We start from the raw sequence: 22,161 nt of genomic DNA, 5'->3' as shown, positions 1-22,161 counted from the left end.
TGTATTGGCTCCAAGGCAGAAGAGTGGTATGGGCTAGGCAATGGGGGTGAAGTGACTTGCCCAGGGTCACACAGCTGGGAAGTGTCTGAGGCCAGATTTGAACCTAGGACCTCCCATCTCCAGGACTGGCTCTCAATCCACTGAGCTACCCAGCTGCCCCCCTTTATTATCTTTTGAGGGTAATGATGCTCATCGAATTACACTGAATTAATGTTACAAACAACCTGACAAAATTTGGGGGTCTTCATAGTGAGTCAATCAATAAGAATTTATTAAACATCTACGGTGTGCTTGACAACATACCAGATGCTGTGGATGCAAAACCAAAAGCAATAGATGCTCCCTGCCTTCAGAGAACTTCTATTTCTTTCTTTAAAATTTAATTAATTAATTAATTAAAATTAATTGATTGATTGATTTAGAGTATTTTCCTGTGGTTACATGGTTCATGATTCTTCCCACCCCTCTTTTCTACCCCTTCCTGAAGCTGACAAACAATTCCACTGGGTTATACATGTATCATTGTATTCATATTTGTTATAGAGTGATCCTTTAACAGCAAAGCCCCAAACATATCCCCATGGAACCACATGATCAATCATATGTTTTTCTTTTGCATTTCTACTCCCACAGAAGAACTCCTATTTCTAACCATGTAATCTGGCTCCAACCCAATTATGGGTCATACTTTCATTTTACTTCAGTTTATGAGCACATGGTCTAAACCAAGATGCTCACTATTTCCTAATCTCGTCCTGCAGTTCCTTGGCTCGGTGTGTTCCCATGGGCCATCCCAACTGCTCTTCTGGAAGGCACTCAATCTTCTTTACCGCTTATAATCTCAGCCTTCCTTAGAGGTTCCCCCAGGAGCCAGCTCTTCCAAGGAAACCTGTTACTATGAGTATGTGGTGGCAAGTCACCTGACCTCCCTTGGGTGCGTTCCCTCTTCTGTAAAAGTAAGGTTCTTTCAAATATGCCTTCTGCTTAGCTTACAGATGTGTTGGGAAGAAAACCTGGTCAAGTTTTCCTTTGGAAACCTTAAGCTCCTCTAGAAATGGAAGGTGGTGGTTGTTGTGTTTTATTTCTGGTCCAAATATGATTCACTGGTATAAGAAACTCAGAGGGGCAGCTAGGTAGCTCAGTGGCTGGAAGAACCAGGACTGGTGTTGGGAGGACCTGGATTCAAATCTAGCCTCAGACACCTCAGCTGTGTGACCCTGGGCAAGTCACTTAACCCCAATTGCCTAGCCCTTATTGCTCTTCTGCCTTAGGAATGATACTGAACATCAATTCTACAACAGAAGGTATGGGTTAAAAAGAAATTCAGACACATTTCTGCACCTTACAGCCTTTAGAGGTGTATAATTAGAATTTTCTCCCCAGGGACTCTCTTTCCCAGCATCCCATTTATGTATTTATCTTACAGTAACTTAACAGTGAAGATATAAGTTTTGTACAGCTCTGCTTTCTCTCTGTCTCTCTCTCTCTCTGTCTCTGTCTGTCTCTGTCTCTGTTTCTGTCTCTGTCTCTGTCTCTCTCTCTCCCCTCTCTTCTCTCTCTCCCTCTCTCATTTTTCTTTCTCTTCCTCTCTCTCTCCTCTGTCCTCTCTCTTCCTCCCTTTCCCTCCTCTCTCTCTCCCCCTCCCCCCAACACAAGTAAGAAAATTAGGTTTTTAACTTCTAATTTTTTCTTCTACCTCACTTGATTATCAATAAATCTCATAAAATATAATACTTGGAGTTATCGGATATTAATTTACATTTTACAGAGAGTTGTCTATTTCATAGGGAAGTTGTTACTTGCTTAGGGGTCTCCTAGCTTATACATGGCAAAGGTCCCAGGTCATCCTGATTCTGAAGCCAGTCTTCTCTATACTAAGTCATGCAGAATAGTTATTATTATTCCTGGCATAATAAAAAAGAGGGCTCAAACCCCCCAACCCATCTAACGCTAGCTGACTGATCTTATTCCTTTTAGCACAATAGTATTCCATCACCAACATATACCACAATTTATTTAGCCATTCCCCAATTGAAGGGCATCCCCTCATTTTCCAATTTTTTGCCACCACAAAGAATGCAGCTATGAATATTTTTGTACATGTCTTTTTCCTTATTATCTCTTTGGGGTACAAACCCAACAGTGCTATGGCTGGATCAAAGGGCAGACAGTCTTTTAGTGCCCTTTGGGTATAGTTCCAAATTTCCAAATTGCCCTCCAGAATGGTTGGATCAATTCACAACTCCACCAGCAATGCATTAATGTCCCAACTTTGCCACATCCCCTCCAGCATTCATTACTTTCCTTTGCTGCCATGTTGGCCAATCTGCTAGGTGTGAGGTGATACCTCAGAGTTGTTTTGATTTGCATTTCTCTGATTATAAGAGATCTAGAACACTTTTTCATGTGCTTATTAATAGTTTTGATTCCTTTAACTGAAAATTGCCTATTCATGTCCCTTGCCCATTTATCAATTGGAGAATGGCTTGATTTTTTGTACAACTGGTTTAGCTTTGTCAGAGGTTTTTGTAATGAAGATTGTTTCTCAATTTGTTGCTTCCCTTCTAATTTTGGATGCATTAGTTTTGTTTGTACAAAAACTTTTTAATTTGATATAATCAAAATTATTGATTTTATATTTTGTGATTTTTTTCTAGCTCTTGCTTGGTTTTAAAGTCTTTCCTTTCCCAAAGATCTAACAAGTATACTATTCTGTGTTTGCCTAATTTGCTTATAGTTTCCTTCTTTATATTCAGGTCATTCACCCATTCTGAGTTTATCTTGGTGTAGGGTGTGAGATATTGATCCAAACCTAATCTCTCCCATACTGTCTTCCAATTTTCCCAGCAGTTTTTTATCAAAAAGTGGGTTTTGGTCCCCAAAACTGGGATCTTTGGGTTTATCTTAGACTGTCCTGTTGAAGTCATTTACCCAAAGTCTATTCCACTGATCCTCCTTTCTGTCTCTTAGCCAGTACCAAATTGTTTTGATAACCACTGCTTTATAGTATAGTTTGAGATCTGGGACTGCAAGGCCTCCTTCCTTTGAATTTTTTTTTCATGATTTCCCTGGATATCCTTGATCTTTTGTTCTTCCAAATGGAACTTTGTTATGTTTTTTCTAATTCCATAATGAAGTTTTTTGGTAGTTCAATGGGTATGGCACTAAATAAGTAAATTAATTTGGGTAGGATTGTTTTTTTTATTTTTTTATGTTTAATTTTTATTATGTTAGCTCGTCCCACCCATGAGCAATCAATGTTTTTCCAATTGTTTAGATCTAGTTTTAATTGTGTAGAGAGTGTTTTGTAGTTGTGTTCATATAGTTCCTGTGTTTGTCTCAGCAGATAGATTCCTAAGTATTTTATATTGTCTAGGGTGATAGCTGACTGATCTTAGACAAATCACTTAACATCTGTAATCCTCAGTTTCCTCATCAGAAAACATGCATAATAATATTTGTACTCACAAGGTTGTTGTGAGGGAAGCATTCTGGAAGCCTCTGAGCTCAAAAGAAATGGAAACTATTATTATTATCACTCAGGGACCAGGCTCAAGAGAACAAAATTAGAAAAAAATATTTATTTGTGTGAGAACAGGTAGCCTAACGTGGTACAAAAAGCACTGGCCTTGGAGTTGTGGGTACTAGGTCCAAGCCCTATCTCTGCCACTTCCCATGTGACCTTAGGTAGGTATCACCAGGATTATGATGTCACCCTCTTTGGGCCTCTATTTTCCTCTCCGTAAAATGAAGACACTGAATTTGTGGTATATTGGCCAGACCATGGCATCTGGGTTTAATTTTCAGCTCTGCTACTACCTCTCTGTATGACCATGGACAAATTATTAGGTCTCCTTGAGCTTCCATTTATCCATTTTTAAAATAATAGGGATGGACTCAGTGTTCTCTAAGGTTCACTTCTAATCTGAGATTCTTTTTGTCTAGGAAGACAGAGTGAGGAGAAAGGTGGAATAGTTGGGGCAGCAGCGGGATAGACACTAGGGCAGTGATGGTGAACCGATGGCACGCAGAGCACTCTCTACAGGCACTTGGTCACTCTCCCTCCCTCCCCCGCCCCAGAGTTTGTTACTAGAAAGGCAGAGGGACTCTGGTGGAGCTGCTCCCCTCCCCCTCTCCACCATGCCTGATGACATTTTTTCACATCTCCTGCCCCTCCACCCAGCAGCCCAATGGGAGCACTTTCTCCCTCCCTTGTGTGGGGTAAGTGGTGGGGGGTGGGGTGGGGTTGGGGGAACATACTCAGCATGTGGGGTGTGGGTGCAGTCTAGCACTCCATCTCTAAAAGGTTCATCATCACTGCACTAGAGGGAAGATGAGGCTAAGCCAGAGAGAGAGGGGTGCCTAGAAGGGAGGGTGTTGGGGCAGATGTAGTTTAGATGATGCCCTGCCTGCTAAGGATAGATCTGGAGAAGTCACAGGATCCTCACCTCTGGAGGGAGCTGGGGCTCCTCTGGATGGTGCTGGCCTTCTCCTCTGACCCTGAGCAGGTCCTTTCTTTGTTGGCTCTGCAAGAGAAAGAGAACAGGATAAAGAGGTCCAGTTCAAACAAAGCAACCCAGGGTGCTCTATTTCCTATCCTTGACTTCCTTGTGAGAAGGCAGCAGCTGAGACCCCGAGCTTCTGTATTCTTGTTTTTGTTGGGATGGCTCTCCTTGGCCCTCTTCCTCTTCTCCCAATCCCTCTGCCTCTCTTCTCCATTTGGCCCAGCCTCACCTAGCTTCTAGCTTCCCACAGATACTCACTGGAATTCTTAGGAAGCCCATCACTGATGCTGACTAGCAGGGTCTTGCCACTGGCTTTCAGGGTGGCCACCTCTCCTGGACCTCGAGAGAAGGTGATGGTTCGGGATCCTCCTCCACCCCAGCCTTCCTTCTTTACCCGGAACTGTAGTCTGAAAGAGGGATGAGGGAGTCAGGGAGGAAGAACCTCTGCCTCCACTTATTTTCTCTCTCCCATCCTATCCTTCCCATCCCCATGCTGTGGTCCTTGCCACTTTCAGAGTCCCAAGAGATAGAGAAGGTAAGGAGAGGATCAACATTTGTTAAGTGCCTGCTATGTGCACTTTACAAGTATCATTTCATTTGATACTCCCAACAACCTTGGGAGGGAGATGCTAGTATTATCCCCTTTTTGCAATTGAAGAGACTAAGACAATCAGAAGTGAAGTGACTTGCCCAGGGTCACAACAGATCTGAGGCTAGAGTTGAACTTAGGTCTTCCTAACTTCAAGCCCAAAACTTTATCCATCTCGTTGCCTTATAGTTAGGTAGGGTGGTAGATATGTCATGATCTGGTAAAAGCAATTTTCTTGGAAAGGGTTGTCCTCATTGATAGGGATGGATAATTATGGTAGAGTTCAGAGAAAGTGATAAAGGGGGAAGGAACACGAAGATCTTTGCCAGATCATAGATTTAAAGCTGGAGGAAGAGACAGTAGAAGCCCCCTCCTCCTAATTTGCCAGTTAGGAAATTGAGGCACAAAGACTTTAAGTGACTTGCCCAGGGTCATACAGCTGTCTGTGGCAGGATTTGAACCCAATTTCTCCCAACTCCAAGTGTGGTGCCCTGTCCATTACACCAAACCCTAACTGAGGTACAGGGCTGAACAGGATTATCTATAGTGGTCTAGCAGGGATCCTATAGCTAGCCCGAACTGCCTCCACCATTCCTTACGTGTCTTCGAAGGTCAAAGTCAGGACATTGTGTGTGAGTTCTTGGAAACGCTTGCATAGGAGACTGATGAGCTCTGTTTTGAAAACACTCTCCAGGAAGCTGTCTGCTCCAGCTTCATGGAGGATGAAGAAGTCATCTTGTCTGGTGCTGGAAAGAGACAGATGGACAAGGGAGTGAGGGGTATTGAAGGTCATATGGGGAGGCTGGGTGGTATTAGGTAGTGAAATGTGCAGAGAGGCCTCCTGCCTTCCTGGTGGTTGGAACTTTTATTTGCTTCAACAAGGTATGATCAGAGAAATGCTAGGACTGATTCTGGAACCCCCCCCCCCCCCCCCCGCCAGGTTTGAATCTCACTCCAACACATTCCAGGGTGGCCTCAGAGCCTCCCTTTTTTGCCTTTGGTAGAGTGAAGCTAATAACCCTTCCACTGCCTCCTTCTCTGGGTGGCTGTGAGGAAAGCTCTCTGTAAACCTTGTTTTTCAGTTGAGTTTGACTCTTTATTGATCCCATTTGGGATCTTCTTGACAGATATATTGCCATTTCTTTCTCCAGCTCATTTTCCAGATGAGGAAACTGAGGCAAACAGGGATATGTGACTTGACCAAGGTCACACAGTTACTAAGTGTCTGAGGTCACATTTGAACTCAGGAAGATAAGTCTTCTTAACTCCAGGCCAGCACTCTACTGTGCCACTATCTAGCTGTGACTGGTAAACATATGTAGACTTTGCAAAATAGGTAGTATGTCCTATTATAAACTTGAGGAGGCCAGAGTGAATATTTCTCAGGCCAGAGAATCCAAAAGGTATAGGCACCCATATGGAGTATGGTGAAGCTTGGACTAATCTTGGAAGCCATCTTGACTCTTCTCCTAACTTAGATCTGTGAGCTCAAGTCGGTGTTCCCTCTCCCAGGTTCCTTGTCTGCCAACTGAAGGGACTGTGCTGTCTTGATGATCGACACAGGCAGATCCCTATGGTTCTTTCCATCTTTGACATTCTCCTACGCTAAGATCCCTGACAATTCTGAGCCTCTGATTTGTATTCTAATCAAATGCTGGGTCTGAATTCTATGTTGAATGCTCCAATGTCTCTTTCAGCTCTGCCATTTCCTGTCCTAAGGCTCTGTCCCAGTTGTGATGTTTTCTGGCTTAAAGATCCTTCCATCTATGATACTCTCTGTTTTCTGTTTTAAGGTCTCATTCAACTCTTACATTGAGTCACTTTGGAAGTGGGAGTGGGGAAAAGCTGGGAAGGGACTGTTCTCAGAGGAGAGAAGGCAAGCTTTTTGAGGGCAGGCAGGGTTTCATTTTTGGGTTAGCCCTACCCACCCTGCCTGCATCCTAGCCCAGTGCCTACTTGTAGAAGATTCTTAATAAATGCTTGTCGATGGATGGATTCTGAGTTAGAACAGAGGGGTGGAGGGAATCGTAAAATCACTTAGAATTGAAAGTGATCTTAGAGACCACTGAGTTCAAGTTCCCCATTTTACAGAAGAGGAAACTGAGGCTTAGTGAGGCTAAGTGATTTACCAAGTGTTGCACAGCTAGCAAGTGGCTGGGACAGAATTAGAACTCAGATGATCCTGACTCCAAGTCCAGTGCTCTATCCACCCTACTGAACTGAAAGGAGAAGGTTATGTGGTAGAGGGGAAAAGAACCCTAGATTTGGGGACAGGGGACCTGGTTCAAATCTCAGTTCTGCTCTTAATTTTCAGGAGACCTTGAACAAGTTACTTTCTTCCTTTGGGACTGTTTTCCCAACTTATAAAGTGAAGGAGACCAGATGAATGGTCTACAAACTCCCAGCTCTCAATTCTATGATCCCATGACCTATGGTGTGATTGGTTAGAGTGAAAGGAAGGGAATAAGCATTTATATAGCACCTACTGCATACCAAGAAGTGTGCTAAGCACATTACAAATATTATCCCATCTGATCTGGTGAAGTACATGCTTTTACTACCTCCATTTTACAGTTGAGGAAGCTGAGGCAATTAAGTGACTTGCACAAGGTCACACAACTAGTGTCTGAGACCAAATTTGAACTCAGATTTTCCTGACACCAAGCTCGACACTCTATCCATTGTGCCATCAGCAGTCTCTAGAGCTAGATAGTCTTCTTCTTGCCTCAAGTCCAAGTACCCAGGCTATAGGAAGGCTCCAGGCAATAGGAAAAGGGGAGGCCTCCTCCTGCTAAGGGTAGGTTAGAGATGTGGGCAAATGGATGGATGGGACTCTGACTAGTTGGGCTCACCTGAGGGAGACCCCCCGGAGGGTCTGGATCTCTATTTTCTTCTTCAGAACCTCTTGAATCTGTCCTTTCTCTGGACCCTTCTTTACCTTCTCCCGCCCAATCACATACACATACTTGTGGGTCAGAATTAGGTCCCGCTTGATGGGCTGTGGGGAAGAATAGGCATTGCACTGAGTATTAGAATAGGGCCCGGGAGGAAATGGCTGGGGTTTCTAGGGGCTACAGGAAAACTGCAGAAAGAGACCTATGGAGATCTGGGTTCAAATCCTACCTCTAACACTTAAAATGTATGCAACCTTGGGTCTCTGTCAACCTCAGGATCCTTACCTATAAAATGGGAATATTCATACTTAAAGGTTCTGCCTCCTGGGTGTATGATTGAAAATCCGTTTCCCTAAAAAAGAACTACATATCCCAAGAGCCCACTGACTTCCTGTCATTATATACTTCCTGTAGACAGAGGATAAAGGGTGTGGGCTTTGGAGGCTCCCTCTCTCTGATATAGAATCAGCATTGATGGTGGTGAGTGGGGTTGACTAAAAAATGGCTAACCAACCATGGGCATGTGGTCTTTATTTTGTATCTTCTTTATTCTTTGATTTCTAATGATCATTAATAAATCTCTTAAAATATAATATTATTATTGAGATTTAATTTTAACTTTTATATGGGATTGTTATAGGGGAAAGTGACCTTTTCTTTTAAAATTAAAATTTTAACTATTTTTAAAAATGCTACATAAATGTGAATTATTATTACTATTATTATAGGGTCATCTGGGCCTGAGGGGGAACAGGGATTTGAAGCTCCTCTATTCATAGATTCAGAGCTTGAAGGGGCTTTGGCGGTCCTTGAGTCAAATATGCTCATTTTACATATAAGTAAACTGAGTCCCATAGAGATCAGATTACAGAGGCAGTAGGTAGGAATCCAGGGTTCAAGTTCAGGACTTCTGAATATGGAGAATTCGAGTAGGGGAACTAGAAGGAATGGAGGGGGTCTGACCCAGGGCTGAAGCAGGGCCACCCTCACCTTGAAGCGCCGGTCATACTTGGTGATGGAATCTGCAAAGTCGACTCGCTCCCTCTTTGTCAGAAACTGGCGAAGCTCAGGTCTTGACTCCAGTCCCAGGTAGTCACCCACAAAGTTTCTGTTGATGCTATTTCTTCTCCTTTCTTTCTTGTTTAACAGGATGTTGGAAGCTGTGGGAGACCCAGGATGAGAGATCTCAAGGCTCAAATCTCCAACCCATAAGCCCCTTTTGCCATGTCTGTGCCCACTCGTCCCATGGCTCACCTTCCTCCCGCATCTGCTCATATCTTCTCACAGCCACGTGGCGCCTCCAGGCCTTCTGGATGGTGCGGGCAAAGCCATCAAACTTCCGTTCTCGCATTTCTTCCAGCAGAAAGAGCTTGAGAAGGGAGATAGCAAGGGCCTGACGTTACCTCTCCCAGTCCCAAGCTGAGACCCCTTACTTCCTGTTTTGAATCATCTCATTCCTCCATCTCCCACACACAGCCATCTTCCTCTTTCTTCTCCTTCCCCGAGGCTGCTCTACCCTACTCAATCCCTCATGTGAAGAAATGAGATAATAGAGAAAAGCCCTCTGCAGACCTTAAAGGACTATATGAATGTCTCTTGTACTCATTTAGCCTCACACATGGATCACACACGTGGCCCCCAAAGAGCACCCATGCTCTGCCTGTGTGCATGGAAATCCAGTCACATATGGTGTACATACACAAGTTTCGTGGATCGCACAGGCTTGTGGTGGCATGTGGGTTCCACATGTTCACATAATCATTAGACTGGGGGGGGTCTGCTTTTTGACTCCTAGTGCTTGCTTAGTACAATACCTGGCACATAGTAGGCCCTTTATAAACATTTAGTGATCAATTGACTGGCACAGACCACACATAGCACATGGTTCACATACCTGCAGGTCACACACATGCAACAATCACTCTTCAAGTCAAGCACTCATGGAGCACCCATGACAGTCTGAGAGATTCCCCCACACATCCTCTTACCGACTCTGGGTTCTTGACAAAGACCTTGGAGCGTCCCATTTGGTACTGGTCGGGGTCCATGTTGACAGATCGGAGCAGGTGCTGCACCCCTTGACGTTCATCCCCGTACCACCGTGGCCATGTCTCGGGCGTCAGGATGGCATACCTGGTGGTGTGAGGGGTAGTGAGGGCTGGGCTGGCCACAGGGTGTGAGGGGCATCCTTTACCCTCCCCAGCCCTCTGCCCCACTCCATCTAAGGCATGTCCAACCTTGTGCCAGGAGGCAGAGCAGAGGACTATGGGCAGCACCATGGAATGAATGAATGAATGAATGAATGAATGAATGAATGAATGAATGAATGAATGAATGAATGAATGAACAAATAAAATACACTTCTAATGCCCTCACTATGAACCAAAGACTGGAATTTCGAGGAATGGGAGTTAGGGACGGCCTCTCACCTCTGCAGGAACTTTGAGAAAACACGACGGTAGGCAAAGCCAGCACGACGGACACGGATATTTTCTTTCAGACCCAGATACTCCACCTGATGCTTCACCCTGGTGTCCATCAAGGGGCAAGAGCAGTCAGCACCTAGCAGGGCTCAGCTTGGGGGGGAGCAGGGCCATAGGAAATGGTCAGAGGATCAGGGAGGGGACAGGAGATTGGGTGGGAGCCCAGTCACTGAGGCAGGGAATTAGGGGGTGAGGAGGTCGTTGTGGGCCAAGAGGTGGTGAAGGCAACAGGCAGATGGTATGGCGGGCCACTCACCTGCTTTCCTCCCAGTCGCGGGGCCTCTTGGTCTCATTGGGCTTGATGCATCGGATGTAGTGGGGTGTGCACTTCTTTAAAGTATCCACCAGGTTATTGGCCTGCCTCTGAGAGAACACAGATGGAGGGAAGAGACTGGAGGAAGGGGCTGCTTCAGACGTTCCCTCTCTGTTCCCAGAAGGGAGGGAGGGAAAGAGCCCCAGATATGGTTTGTTGTCTCCTCTTTGGATCCAAGCTTCCTGAGGACAGGAACTATCTTTCCTTCTGCTTGTGTTTATGATTTCAGCACTTAGCACAGTGCCTGGCACATAGTGGGCACTTAAAATGTTTCTTGGTGGGCATCTAGGTGGCACAGTGGATAGAGTGCCAGGCCTGGCGCCAGAAGGACCTGGTTCAAAGCCAGGCTCAGGCACTGACTAGCTATGTGACCCTGGGCAAGGCACTTAACCTCTGCTCAGTTAAAATGGGGATAAAATAGCACCTTCCTTCCAGGACTGATGTGAGGATTGAATAAGAATATATTCATAAAGTTCTTAGCACAGTGCCTGACACATAGTAGGCACTTAATAAATACCTTTCCCTAATCCTCCATCCATTTGATGGTGCTTTATATGCTTAAAGATAGCTTTCTTGCCACTCTTCTCCCTCCTAAGACTTCTCTTCTCATAACTAAACATCCTCTGTTCTTTCCATCAGTCCTGGTGACACATGATCTTGAGGCCCCTCAACATCCTGGCTGCCTTCCTCTTTTATTTTGCTTTTTTAAACCTTTACTTTCTGTCTTAGAATCAATGATAAGTATTGGTTCCAAAGCAGAAGAGTGGTAGTGGTTAGGCAATGGAGATTAAGTGACTTGCCCAGGGTCACACAGCTAGGAAGTGTCTGATTTGAACCTAGGACCTCCCATCTCTGGGCCTGGCTCTCTATCCACTGAGCCATCTAGCTGCCCCTTATGCCCTCTTTTCAACCCTCTCTACCCTAGCACTGCCCTCCCTAGAAAGAGCTCTGATCTTGGCTCTGGTTCTTCCTAGCTGCAGGCAAATGACAAAAGATGCCCGTTATAGGGTAGTTAGTGAATCCTTCAACTACTCTGAGTCTCAGTTTCCTCATCTATAAACTGGGTTGGAAAATACCTCTAATACGGTACTAGATATTATTATTATTATTATTATTATTATTATTAGATTATGAGTAGATAACTTGTGTTAAGAGCTTGGCCAACGTTAGAGGACTTTATGAATGTTGCTATTTCTATTTCCATTGTTACTGGGTTTGAGTTACGGGGCGCCCGTTGTCTGGCTCCCTGGGAGCTGGCTGCTTTGATCAGGATGAGTAACTCCAGCCATGGTGGGTGGCCTGGTTGGTGGGAGATCTTGGCCGCCATGGGGAAAGAGAGTCAGACTTGCCAAGAGGAAGACAGAGACGTCGGGCAGTGGGAGAGACACAGACTAGGGCTCTTACCTTGATCTTGGAGCCTGCAGTGCTGGGCCGGCCCTTCTTCTCTGAGTCCAGCTTCTCGGGGAAAAGCATTCTAATGAAGGCACTGTGGGGATAACACACGGGGTGGGGGCTGGGGGTGCCATGCAACTCCATGCCCTCCCAGCTCTTGGCCTTCCTTGCAGGCTGCTCCTTCCTGGCTGCCCCCATCCCACCCATGTACAGCCTGTTGTGGTTGCCCATCCCTGGTCCTCTCCTCTCTGTGCCTTGCCAAGGCCTTAGTCTTTTCCCCGGCCATGGTCCAGTCGTCAGCCTATTCCAGCTCCTAGGCCTTGCCTGCCCCAGATGTCCTCTGCTTGTCCCAGCACCCTGCCCATCCCTGCCCCATCGCCAGGTCCCCACAGAGGCCACTCACTGTTCGCTGCTCTGCATAAGCTCGATGAGGTCTGAGAAGAGCACGTCTCGGTTTCGCTCACAGAAGCCATTGACATCATAGGAGACCTGGGCAAGGAAGAGGCAGGGGGAGGCCTTGAACAAGGAGCAGAGTCTAGGGATCCTGGCACAGGGAGAGCTGCTGGAGTCCCAGGGAAAGGGGAAGGCAGTAGGAGCGGCTCAGGGGCCTCTGGATTCCTGGAACCTGAGGATTTTCCAGGGAGAGATAAAGTAGGTGCAGAGAGGTCCCCCTGAGGAGTATGGGGTGGCAAGGGCCTCAGGGCTGGGGGCAGAAGATAAAGCCTGGACGGCACATGGCATCCCTTGGCCAGGAAGATGTTTATGCCCCCCTGTTTTTCTATCCCACTAAGGTTTACAAAGCAATTCCCCAGCTTAGGGAGAGAGGTGACTGTGCAAGTCTCGTTTCCCCTATTTTTCAGAGAAGGAAGTTGAGACCCAGACCAGACAGAGGGAGGCCTCCTGGCCTTCTGAATCTGAGTTGAACCCTCAGTCACACCAGTCTGCCTCTCCCAAAATAATAGCATGCGCTTACATAGTCATAGAGAGCACTGTCCTCATGGTGACCCTCATTGGAGGTCATCAGTGACAAATATGCCCATTTTATAGATGAGCAAACTGAGATCCAGAAAGGGGAACTGACTTGCGTCATGTCACACAGGTAGTAAATAGCTAGCTGGGACTTGAGTTCAGATCTTCTGTGCCTCCCTGGGACTTCTGTAATCAGTGACATCACATGCACTTGTCCTTAGCCCATCTTTTACATAGTGTGTAATTATGATCAGAGAGAAAGACTTGCTTTCAAGTTCTACCTCTTATACATCCTGCCTTGGTGACCCTGGGCAAGTCTCTCAATCAATCAATCAATCAATCGATTGATTAATAAACAAATGCTTATTAAACAACAAAGGCTGGTCTACTTTGATGAAGGGAGTTTTTGAATCCAGGGCTTTCTTATATGAAGGAATTCACAGGGCCAGTCCCCATCCCCAAGTAGATCCCTAAGTATAAAGCACTCTGTGAGGCCTAGAGAATTCAAAGACAAAACAATAAAAGATCCCTTTTCTAAAGGGCTTATTTTGGGGCATCTGGGTGGCGATGGAGATGGGAGGTCCTGGGTTCAAATCTGAGTTCAAATCTGGCCTCAAACACTTCCTAGCTGTGTGACCCTGGGCAAGTCACTTAACCGCCATTGCCTAGCCCTTACCGCTCTTCTGCCTTGGAGCTAATAATTAATATTGATTCTACGATGGAAGGTGTGGGTTAAAAAAAGACTAAAGAGCTTATTTTATATGAGAAATGAGAGGTGTGGGTGGGGGGGGGACTTGGGTATCTGGGATGGTTAGACTGGTAGAGACTGGGGGACACTCAGGACTGATGAGGGCAGGGGCTGGTGTACTGGGGGCTAAACTCTACCTTGCCTGCATAGTGGTGGATGACAAAGCCTGAGTTCCAGCTGTTGAAGTGTTCATGGCAGCCCACGGCGCCCTGTAGCTTCTGCAACAGGGTCTGATCAGCTCCATCACCCGTGGCATGCATCGTGGCACACACATCATCCAGGACACTCATGATTCCTGGAGGATTCTGGGAGCAGAGAAAAGGCTCAGACTTGGAGACCTAGTCCAGCCTCCCCTCTCCATCCCATGGGTAGCACTAGGCACCATCATCCCAAAGATCCAGGACCTGATGGGTTGTGCACATAGGACCACAGATTCAGAAGTCAAAGGGAGGGGGCAGCTGGGTGGCTCAGTGGATGGAGAGCCAGGCCCAGAGATGGGAGGTCCTGGGTTCAAATATGGCCTCAGACACTTCCCAGCTGTGTGACCCTGGGCAAGTCACTTAACCCCCATTGCCTAGCCCTTACCACTTCTGCCTTGGAGCCAATACACAGGATTGATTCCAAGATGGAAGGTGAGGGTTAAAAAAAAAGTTAAAGGGAACTTAGAGATCATCTGGTCCAAAGGCCTCATTTTTGTGAAGGGAAACTGAGGCCTAGAGAGAGTGACACACAGAATTGGGATTGGAACCCAGTTCTTCTCACTCCAACTTTAGCACACTTCCTGCCTGTCCAAACATCTGTCAAAGTCCTGGGTTCAAAACAGGGACCTTCAGATCTACACTGTAAAACCCTTATGAAGATAGTCTAGGACTGCTGATGACTTTGGCCTTGACCCAGACTACTTGGCTGGAGGTCACAATGGAGATGAGAACAATACACACTCCAAGGTCCCCCCTTCCCAGGGGTGGACATCCATAGCACTGTCTGGGAAGAAATATTGCTCCCCTCCTTCTACTCCCAGCTTAGCTCTTTGCCCAGCATGGAGTAGCCACTCACATAACCCAGATCCTGGCCTCACCAGTTTGTTCTCGATGAGATCACATACAATCTTGTTGTTGAAGTACTGGATGGGGCTCCATTTGATGCCTTCCTGAACATATTCTTCCTGGAGAGGAATGGGGCACCATGACAATGAGTACTGGGCAAATAAGGGGGAGTTAAAAGGAGGCAATGGTCAGAGAGGTCCACCCAACCCATCAAGGAGCACAGGATTCCTCTGACTATTCTAACCCTAGTCTCTATTCCTCCATCCCAGGAAGCACCAGGGACTCTGAGAGGTGAACTTTCCTCTTATCCTGCTCAGATTCAGGACCCACTGTGTACAGCTTTCTCCTCCTTCCCATTTCCTCTTTATGTGAAGGCTTCCTCCATTTGAATGGAAACTCCCTCTGATACTAAGACAGAAGGTAAGAATTTTTAAAAGGGGGAGGGCAGCTAGGCAGCACAGTGGCTAGAGTGCCAATCTAGGAGGTCCTGGGTTCAAGTCTAGATTCAGACACTTTCTAGCTATATGATCCTGAGCAAGTCACTTAATCCTGTTTGCCTAGCCCTTGCTGTTCTTCTCTCTTAGAAATGATAAGTAAAATGACTCTGAGATACCACCTCACACTTATCAGAATTATATTGGCTAATATGACCGAAATGGAAAAAGACAAATGTTGGAGGGGATGTGGAAAATTGGGACACTAATACACTGCTGGTAGAATTGTGAACTGATACAACCATTCTGGAGGACAATCTGGAACCACACTCAGGGGGTCATAAAACTGTACATAGTACCCTTTGACCCAGCAGCACTACTACTGGGTCTGTAGGTCAAAGAGATCAGAGATAGAAGAAAAGAACCTATTTGTAAAAAAACATTTTTGGCAGCTCTTTTTGCAGTAGCAAAGAATTTTGGAAACTGAGGAGTCAAATGGCTGAACAAGTTGTGGTTTGTGGATGTAACAGAATACTAGTATGCCATAAGAAATGATGAACAGGATGAATTCAGAAAAACCTGGAAAAACTTATTATGAACTGATGCAAAGTGAAGTGAGCAGAACTAGGAGACTAGTGTATACAGTAACAGAAATATTGTATGCCAATCATTTGTGAATGACTAAACTATTATCAGCAAAACAAGGTCTCAAGATAACCCCAAAGGACTCATGGTTAAAATGCTTTATACAATATACACAGAGACGAATACACTGTGGTACAATCAAATGTAATGGACTTCTGTACTAGCAGCAATGCAATGATCCAGGACAATTCTGAGGGACTTATAAGAAAGAACACTATCCACATCCAGAGGAAGAACTGTGGGAGCAGAAACACAGAAGAAAAACACCTGTTTGATCATATGGATCGATGGGAATATGATTGGGGATGTAGACTCTAAATGATCACCCTAGTGGAAATATCAATAATATGGAAATAGGTCTTGATCAATGACACATGTAAAACCTAGTGGATTTATGCATTGGCTATGGGAGGGGGATAGGGGAAAGGGAGGGAAAGAATATAATTCTTGTAACCATGGAAACAAATTCTAAATTAACTAATTGAATAAAAATTTCCAAATAAAATCCTCTCTACTTCCTAGCTATGTGACCCTGGGCAAGTCACTTAACCCCCATTGCCTATCCCTTATCACTCTTCTGCCTTAGAACCAATATTTAGTATTAATTTTAAGATTGAAAATGAGGGTTAAAAAAAAAAAGAATAAATCCTTCATAGCCTGCACCATTCCTTTTTCTAATCAGCATCATTATCTTCTTATTCTTGTCCTTTTTTCTTATCTTCCTCTTAGAATCCATACTGTGTATTGATTCCAAGGCAGAAGAGAGGTTAAAGCTAAGCAATGGGGGTTAAGTGGCTTACACAGGGTCAAATAGCTAGGAGGTATTTGAGGTCACATTTGAACCCGGCACCTCCAGTCTCCAGGCCTGGCTCTCAATCCAATAGAACTACCCAGCCATCCCTCTTTTCTAATCTTACACAGGTCTCCCTTGTGTTCCAAATTATAGTAAGAAGACTTGACTTCGACCATTTTCACTGAGCTGTTTCCCATGCCTTCTATTCTCTCCTTTTTCATCTCTACCTTCTGGCTTTTCTGACGTCCTATAAGTCCCAGCTAAAATTTTGCCTTCTATAGGAAGCCTTTCCCAATCCCTCTTAATTCTGGTGTCTTCCTTCTGTTCATCATCTCAAATTTATCCTGTCTATGGCTTGTTTCATACATAGTTGTTTGCATGTAAGATTGTCAGGGACTGTTTTCTGCCTTTCTTAGTACCCCTAGTACCTGGCACATAGTGAGCTCTTAAAAAGTGTTTATTGAGGGGGCATCTAGATAGTTCAGGACCTCCAGTTTCCTGGGTTCAAATCTGACCTCAGACACGTTCTAACTGTGTGACTCTGGGCAAGTCACTTGACCCCCATTGCCTAGCCCTTACCACTCTTCTGCCTTGGAATAAATATTCAGTATTGATTCTAAGATGGAAGGTGAGGGTTTAAAAGATTTTTTTTTTTCTTGTGGGGCAGCTAGGATCAGTGTTTAGAGAGAGCCACTGGAGTCAGGAGGACTTGGGTTCAAGACAGAAAGTAAGGATTAAAAAAAAGTTTGTTAACTGAATTCAGAGTGCTTCTAATGTACCATTGCCATCTCTGAACCAAAGTGTAACAAGGTTATTTCTACCCCAATTAGATTTCATCTTTTGAGATCTCTCCCCAAAGGATTCAGCTCCGGGAATGCTACCACTTTATAAAATGTAAATTGAGACAGGAATGGAACAGTTCTTGTTTTTTCTGTCCTTTCCTCTGTCTGTGGTGTCCCAGAACTCACCTGTTCAGCCTTCAGGGTCAGCTCGATGAAAATCTGCTGTAGTTTCTCATTCACGAAGTTGATGCAGAACTGTTCAAAGCCATTTCTCTGGGGGCATGGAAGAAATTATTGTTCCCTGCTTTCAGCTCATTTCTCGCCCCCCCACTCCCATTCCTCATGGGGTGTGTGGGGGGGGTACTGAGGACAGTGAATGAACTTCTGACTCTTTAAGGCTAGGAAGAAGGGGAAACCACATGGTACCAGAATGGGGAAAAAAGGACTCTATGGCCCAAGCTTGGGTCTCCTGTGTTGTCTGTTACCTGGAATATCTCAAAGCCGTAGATATCAAGGACTCCAATGCTGAATTCTTCTTGTGGCTTCTGCATGGCTCTGTTTATGGCCTAGGCAGGGAAGGGATACAGCCTGGGATGTTTGTGAGGAAGCAGCAGTTTTGCCAATGCCCACCCTCAGGTATCAAAGGTGAACTCTTCACCTTGGCCCCTATTCCCTTCTATCTGTGTGCCCTCTTGAGGTTAGGGAAGAATCAGATAGGGGAGAAAAGAGGCTATGTTGTGGTGGGTAGAAAACAAAACTGAAGAGTCAGGAAAATCTTATTTTGAACTCCCTCTCAGATACTTTCCGGCTGTTGAATTTCAGTTTCCTCATCTGTCAAATGGGTAGAATAATAGCACCTATCTTATTTGGGTAATGTGAATTGGTACAACCATTTTGGAAAGCGATTTGGAATTATGCAAATAAAGTGATTAAAATGTCCATACCCTTCAGAACTAGCTATTCCTCTTTGGGCTTATACCCCCAGAAGGCTATTGATAAGAAGTGAGTCTCCATATACCCCAGAATATTTATGGTGGCACTTTCTGTAATAGTAAAGGATTAGAAACAAAGTAGATGCTGTTTGATTGGCTAAATGTATGTAATGGAAGATTTTTGTGCTGTTAGGAATAATATGGGTAATGATTTCAGAGAAGCCTGGAACGATCTGCATGAACTGATGCAGACAGAGCGAAGTAAACAGAGCCATGAAAGCAATATACATGATGACCACAACAATATAAATGGAAAGAACTACCAAAAAACACCCCCCAAGGGGAAATTATAAAATTACAAAGAACAAGCACCACTCAAAAGGAGAGATATCGGAAGATATCCACACCCCACCCCATTTTAGGAGTGAGTGGTCCACGAGTGTAGGACTTTTTAAGTGTATTGAGCAGTTATACTCATTTTTCTTCTCTCTCTTTTATCTTTAAAAAATATTATTTGTCTATCCACAGTCAAAGAAGGGACTGTTGGAGTCTGATTATACACCAAAGCACTCCATCTTGCAGTTTATTCCCTTCACGGGTTTTAAAAAAAATTAAAATCTTGCTTTCCATCTTAGAATCAATACTGTCTGTTCCAAGACAGAAGAGTGGTAAGGGCTAGGCAATGGAGGTAAGTGACTTGCCCAAGGTCATACAGCTAGGAAGTATTTGAGGCCCAATTTGAACCCAGGACCTCCCATCTCTTGGCTCTCAATCCACTTAGCTGTCCCCTTCATGAGTTTCTTATTTTATATGTGATGTGTCATCTGTCACAGCATGAGTATTATAGGATTGCATGAAAGCACTGATATAATCTATATCAGACTATTTGCCATCTCAGGCATGAGAGGGAAGGGAAACAGGAAGGAAGAGAATCTGCCTTGTAAAAAAATGGTTTCTGGGGGCAGCTAGGTCGCTCAGTGGATTGAGAGTCAGGTCTAGAGATGGGAGGTCCTAGGTTCAAATCTGACCTCAGACACTTCCCAGCTGTGCGACCCTGAGCAAGTCACTTGACCCCCATTGCCTAGCCCTTACCACTCTTCTGCCTTGGACCTAATACACAGTATTGACTCCAAGACAGAAGGTAAGGGTTTAAAAAAATGGTTTCTACCTGTAATTGAAAGTAAAACTAAGAAAAGTAAAAAATATTGTTCTATGGGGAAGAGGAAGGATCCTGGGGGAAATGATGGTGACATGAAAAAGAGACATCAAAAAAAGCTTTTTTATTAAAGGGCCAGCTAGGTGGAGCCAGGACTCGAGTCATTTGACCTCAACCACTTCATTGCTATGAGACCCTGGGCAAGTCAATTGATCGCAATTGCATAGCCCTTACTCCTTTTCTGCTTTGAAATAAATATTCAGCATTAATTCTAAGGCAAAAGGTAAGGGTTTTAAAAAAGTAGAGGATGTGCAAGTCTCTTATATGTAATATTTCTCCAAATCTCATTATCTTGCCTGGTAGGCTTGGAGTGGCTCAGCCTACCCCAAACTCTGCCCTGATAGTCCACAAAGGAATTATTGGTCCAGGACTTGCTTCTTCCTGGGGCTTGTCCTTCTTATGATCATAATCTCTATTCCTACAATGCTTTTAGGTTTCAAAGCCCTTTATACATATTACCTCGTGGATCCTCCCCACAGACCTGCAAGGCAGAAACCATTATTTCAATTCTCTGCGTTTCAGTGCCAGGCCCAGGCTGACACAGCCTATTGTAAAAAATAGACTCGAATACAGGACTACAATCCCCACAAGCCTTTGCTCCACTGATCCGAGAATGCCTGTGTTCTATGTTTTACCAATAATGCTTCAATCTCATGTGGGCACATGTCTGTTGAAGGTCATATTTTCAAATGATTAAATCTTTGATCTAGGCTGCAGCCCTTACTCAATCCTGTTAGGACTGAATAGGGTGGAGATTTATTCCAAGTATCTCCATTGTATCAATTCTAAAATCAATCAAGACTCAAAGAAATTCCTGTTCTATGCTTAAGCATAGGTCAAAGCCCTTTCCATTGTTCAGCAAAAGGTTTCTGTCCTAAAGTAATCTGAAGAAGGGAAGAGAAAGAACCTCCCATGCCAATGGGGTTCCCATTCCAATAGACTATCAGTAAGAAATTTTCCAAGTATGAAATATCCCAATGGTGAAATTTCCAACATTTATAAGTCTAAGGAATTTTGAGGTTTACACTATAGAAGTCTGAGGTGGCATCCATTGTGCCAAGGGCTTCTCATCCCTGCCACTTCCCTACTTAGCACACTAGATCTTACCTCCACCAGGAAGTCAAAGAGGCGGGCATAGAGTCCCTTAGCCAGGGCATCTCGAGTGTAGGCAGCCTGCTCCACGCCCAGTGTCACATTAATGGACTCCGTGCGGCCGCCCCATCGGCTATCCATCTTGCGACTGGTTAGCTTGTCTCGGAGGCGCCCACTGTCAATGGCTAGCAAGTAGGCAGGGAAGGCCAGCACTGGGGAAAAGGCCAAAACAGGTCTGAGGTCATGGTCATGCCTCCTGAGCCCCCACAGGAGAATTCCTTGTGGCCTTCATTTTTCCTTACCTTGTACTTACAGTCTCTGCTGTCCCCTAACATTAACAACCTCTAAGTCTCCCCCCGCCCCCTACCATGGAACCCTTTCCCCTGGGTTCTCAGGGCTTCCCCCTGTGGTGCAGCACATGCCTCCCGTTTTTTTTTTTAACCCTCACCTTCCATCTTAGAATCAATATTGTGTATTGGTTCCAAGGCAGAAGAGTGGTAAGGGCTAGGCAATGGGGGTCAAGTGACTTGCCCAGGGTCACACAGCTGGGAAGTATCTGAGGTCAGATTTGAACCTAGGACCTCCCATCTCTTGGCCTGGCTCTCAATCCACTGAGCCACCCAGCTACCCCCACCCCATGGTCCTCCTTAAGACTCACAGTCTGTACACTCCACTCTGGCATAGTTTCCCTCTTCACAGAAGCTAATGTTCCCCAGGTGTAGGATTCCAGCCACAATCTGTAGGACCAGCTGCTGGACATTGGATGGGATTCCGATGACCTGCATAGCATTCTGGGGATGGACCCCAAGGCAGTTATTACCTTTATGGGGAGCCTGGTCCCAGCTTCAGTCTCTGATCTTGAACCATTTCCTGTCCCTGGGCTTGTCCCCTGGCCATTTGCTGTCTTTGCCCCTGCCCCTTCCCCTCTTTGCTTCCTCCCCATATCTTTTTGCTGTCTGTCTCTCTCCTCCTGTTCTTGCCCATCTCCATCTTCTCCTTTATCTCCCTGCCTGTTTTAGCTCTTCTCTCCCTATTTAGCCCCTGCCCCCTGGGTGCTTTGCTATTATCTTGCCCCTGTTACTGCTCCAGCCCCAGCCTTTGGAGCCTTCTCTGGGGAGATGAGCCAATGCCAATTTTAGCAAGACGGAGAGTAGGAGGGTATTATGGATGTGGAGGAGGAAGAGATGAGGCTGTATCTCCTATATGCATAAGGCCTGGCCCAGGAATGGACATGCTGTTTGGTTTGGGGATGTGAGGCCTTCCCTAGCCTCAAACCTGACATGGAGAAGGTGTCCATATCTCAGGCCCAGGCATTTCCCTATGGACTC

At 45.3% G+C, this 22,161-nt stretch overlaps 1 protein-coding gene across 2 annotated transcripts in view; it reads right to left on the bottom strand.

Annotated features, from left to right (window-relative positions):
* Nucleotides 1-22,161, bottom strand: part of MYO1F (myosin IF) — a 57,305-nt gene that overhangs the window by 2,497 nt on the left and 32,647 nt on the right. Inside the window, exons 10-27 of one of the 2 annotated variants that reach the window (XM_007489456.3) lie at nt 21,492-21,624; nt 20,849-21,045; nt 18,079-18,159; nt 17,780-17,866; nt 14,972-15,058; nt 14,031-14,198; nt 12,580-12,665; nt 12,189-12,270; nt 10,728-10,834; nt 10,418-10,516; nt 9,977-10,121; nt 9,243-9,357; nt 8,979-9,148; nt 7,947-8,092; nt 5,694-5,840; nt 4,764-4,912; nt 4,449-4,526; nt 3,469-3,501 (exon numbers count right to left, since the gene is read on the bottom strand). In XM_007489456.3, the coding sequence (XP_007489518.1) occupies nt 3,469-3,501; nt 4,449-4,526; nt 4,764-4,912; nt 5,694-5,840; nt 7,947-8,092; nt 8,979-9,148; nt 9,243-9,357; nt 9,977-10,121; nt 10,418-10,516; nt 10,728-10,834; nt 12,189-12,270; nt 12,580-12,665; nt 14,031-14,198; nt 14,972-15,058; nt 17,780-17,866; nt 18,079-18,159; nt 20,849-21,045; nt 21,492-21,624 (2,110 nt within the window). The remainder of the gene's footprint in view (nt 1-3,468; nt 3,502-4,448; nt 4,527-4,763; nt 4,913-5,693; nt 5,841-7,946; nt 8,093-8,978; nt 9,149-9,242; nt 9,358-9,976; nt 10,122-10,417; nt 10,517-10,727; nt 10,835-12,188; nt 12,271-12,579; nt 12,666-14,030; nt 14,199-14,971; nt 15,059-17,779; nt 17,867-18,078; nt 18,160-20,848; nt 21,046-21,491; nt 21,625-22,161) is intronic. The other variant, XM_007489458.3, reaches the window with a different exon arrangement.

Source organism: Monodelphis domestica, chromosome 3 (assembly GCF_027887165.1).
Source record: "Monodelphis domestica isolate mMonDom1 chromosome 3, mMonDom1.pri, whole genome shotgun sequence".
Taxonomy (NCBI): Eukaryota; Metazoa; Chordata; class Mammalia; order Didelphimorphia; family Didelphidae; genus Monodelphis; species Monodelphis domestica.
Note: the sequence above shows the minus strand (reverse complement) of the source record. Positions and strands in the feature narration are given on the sequence as shown.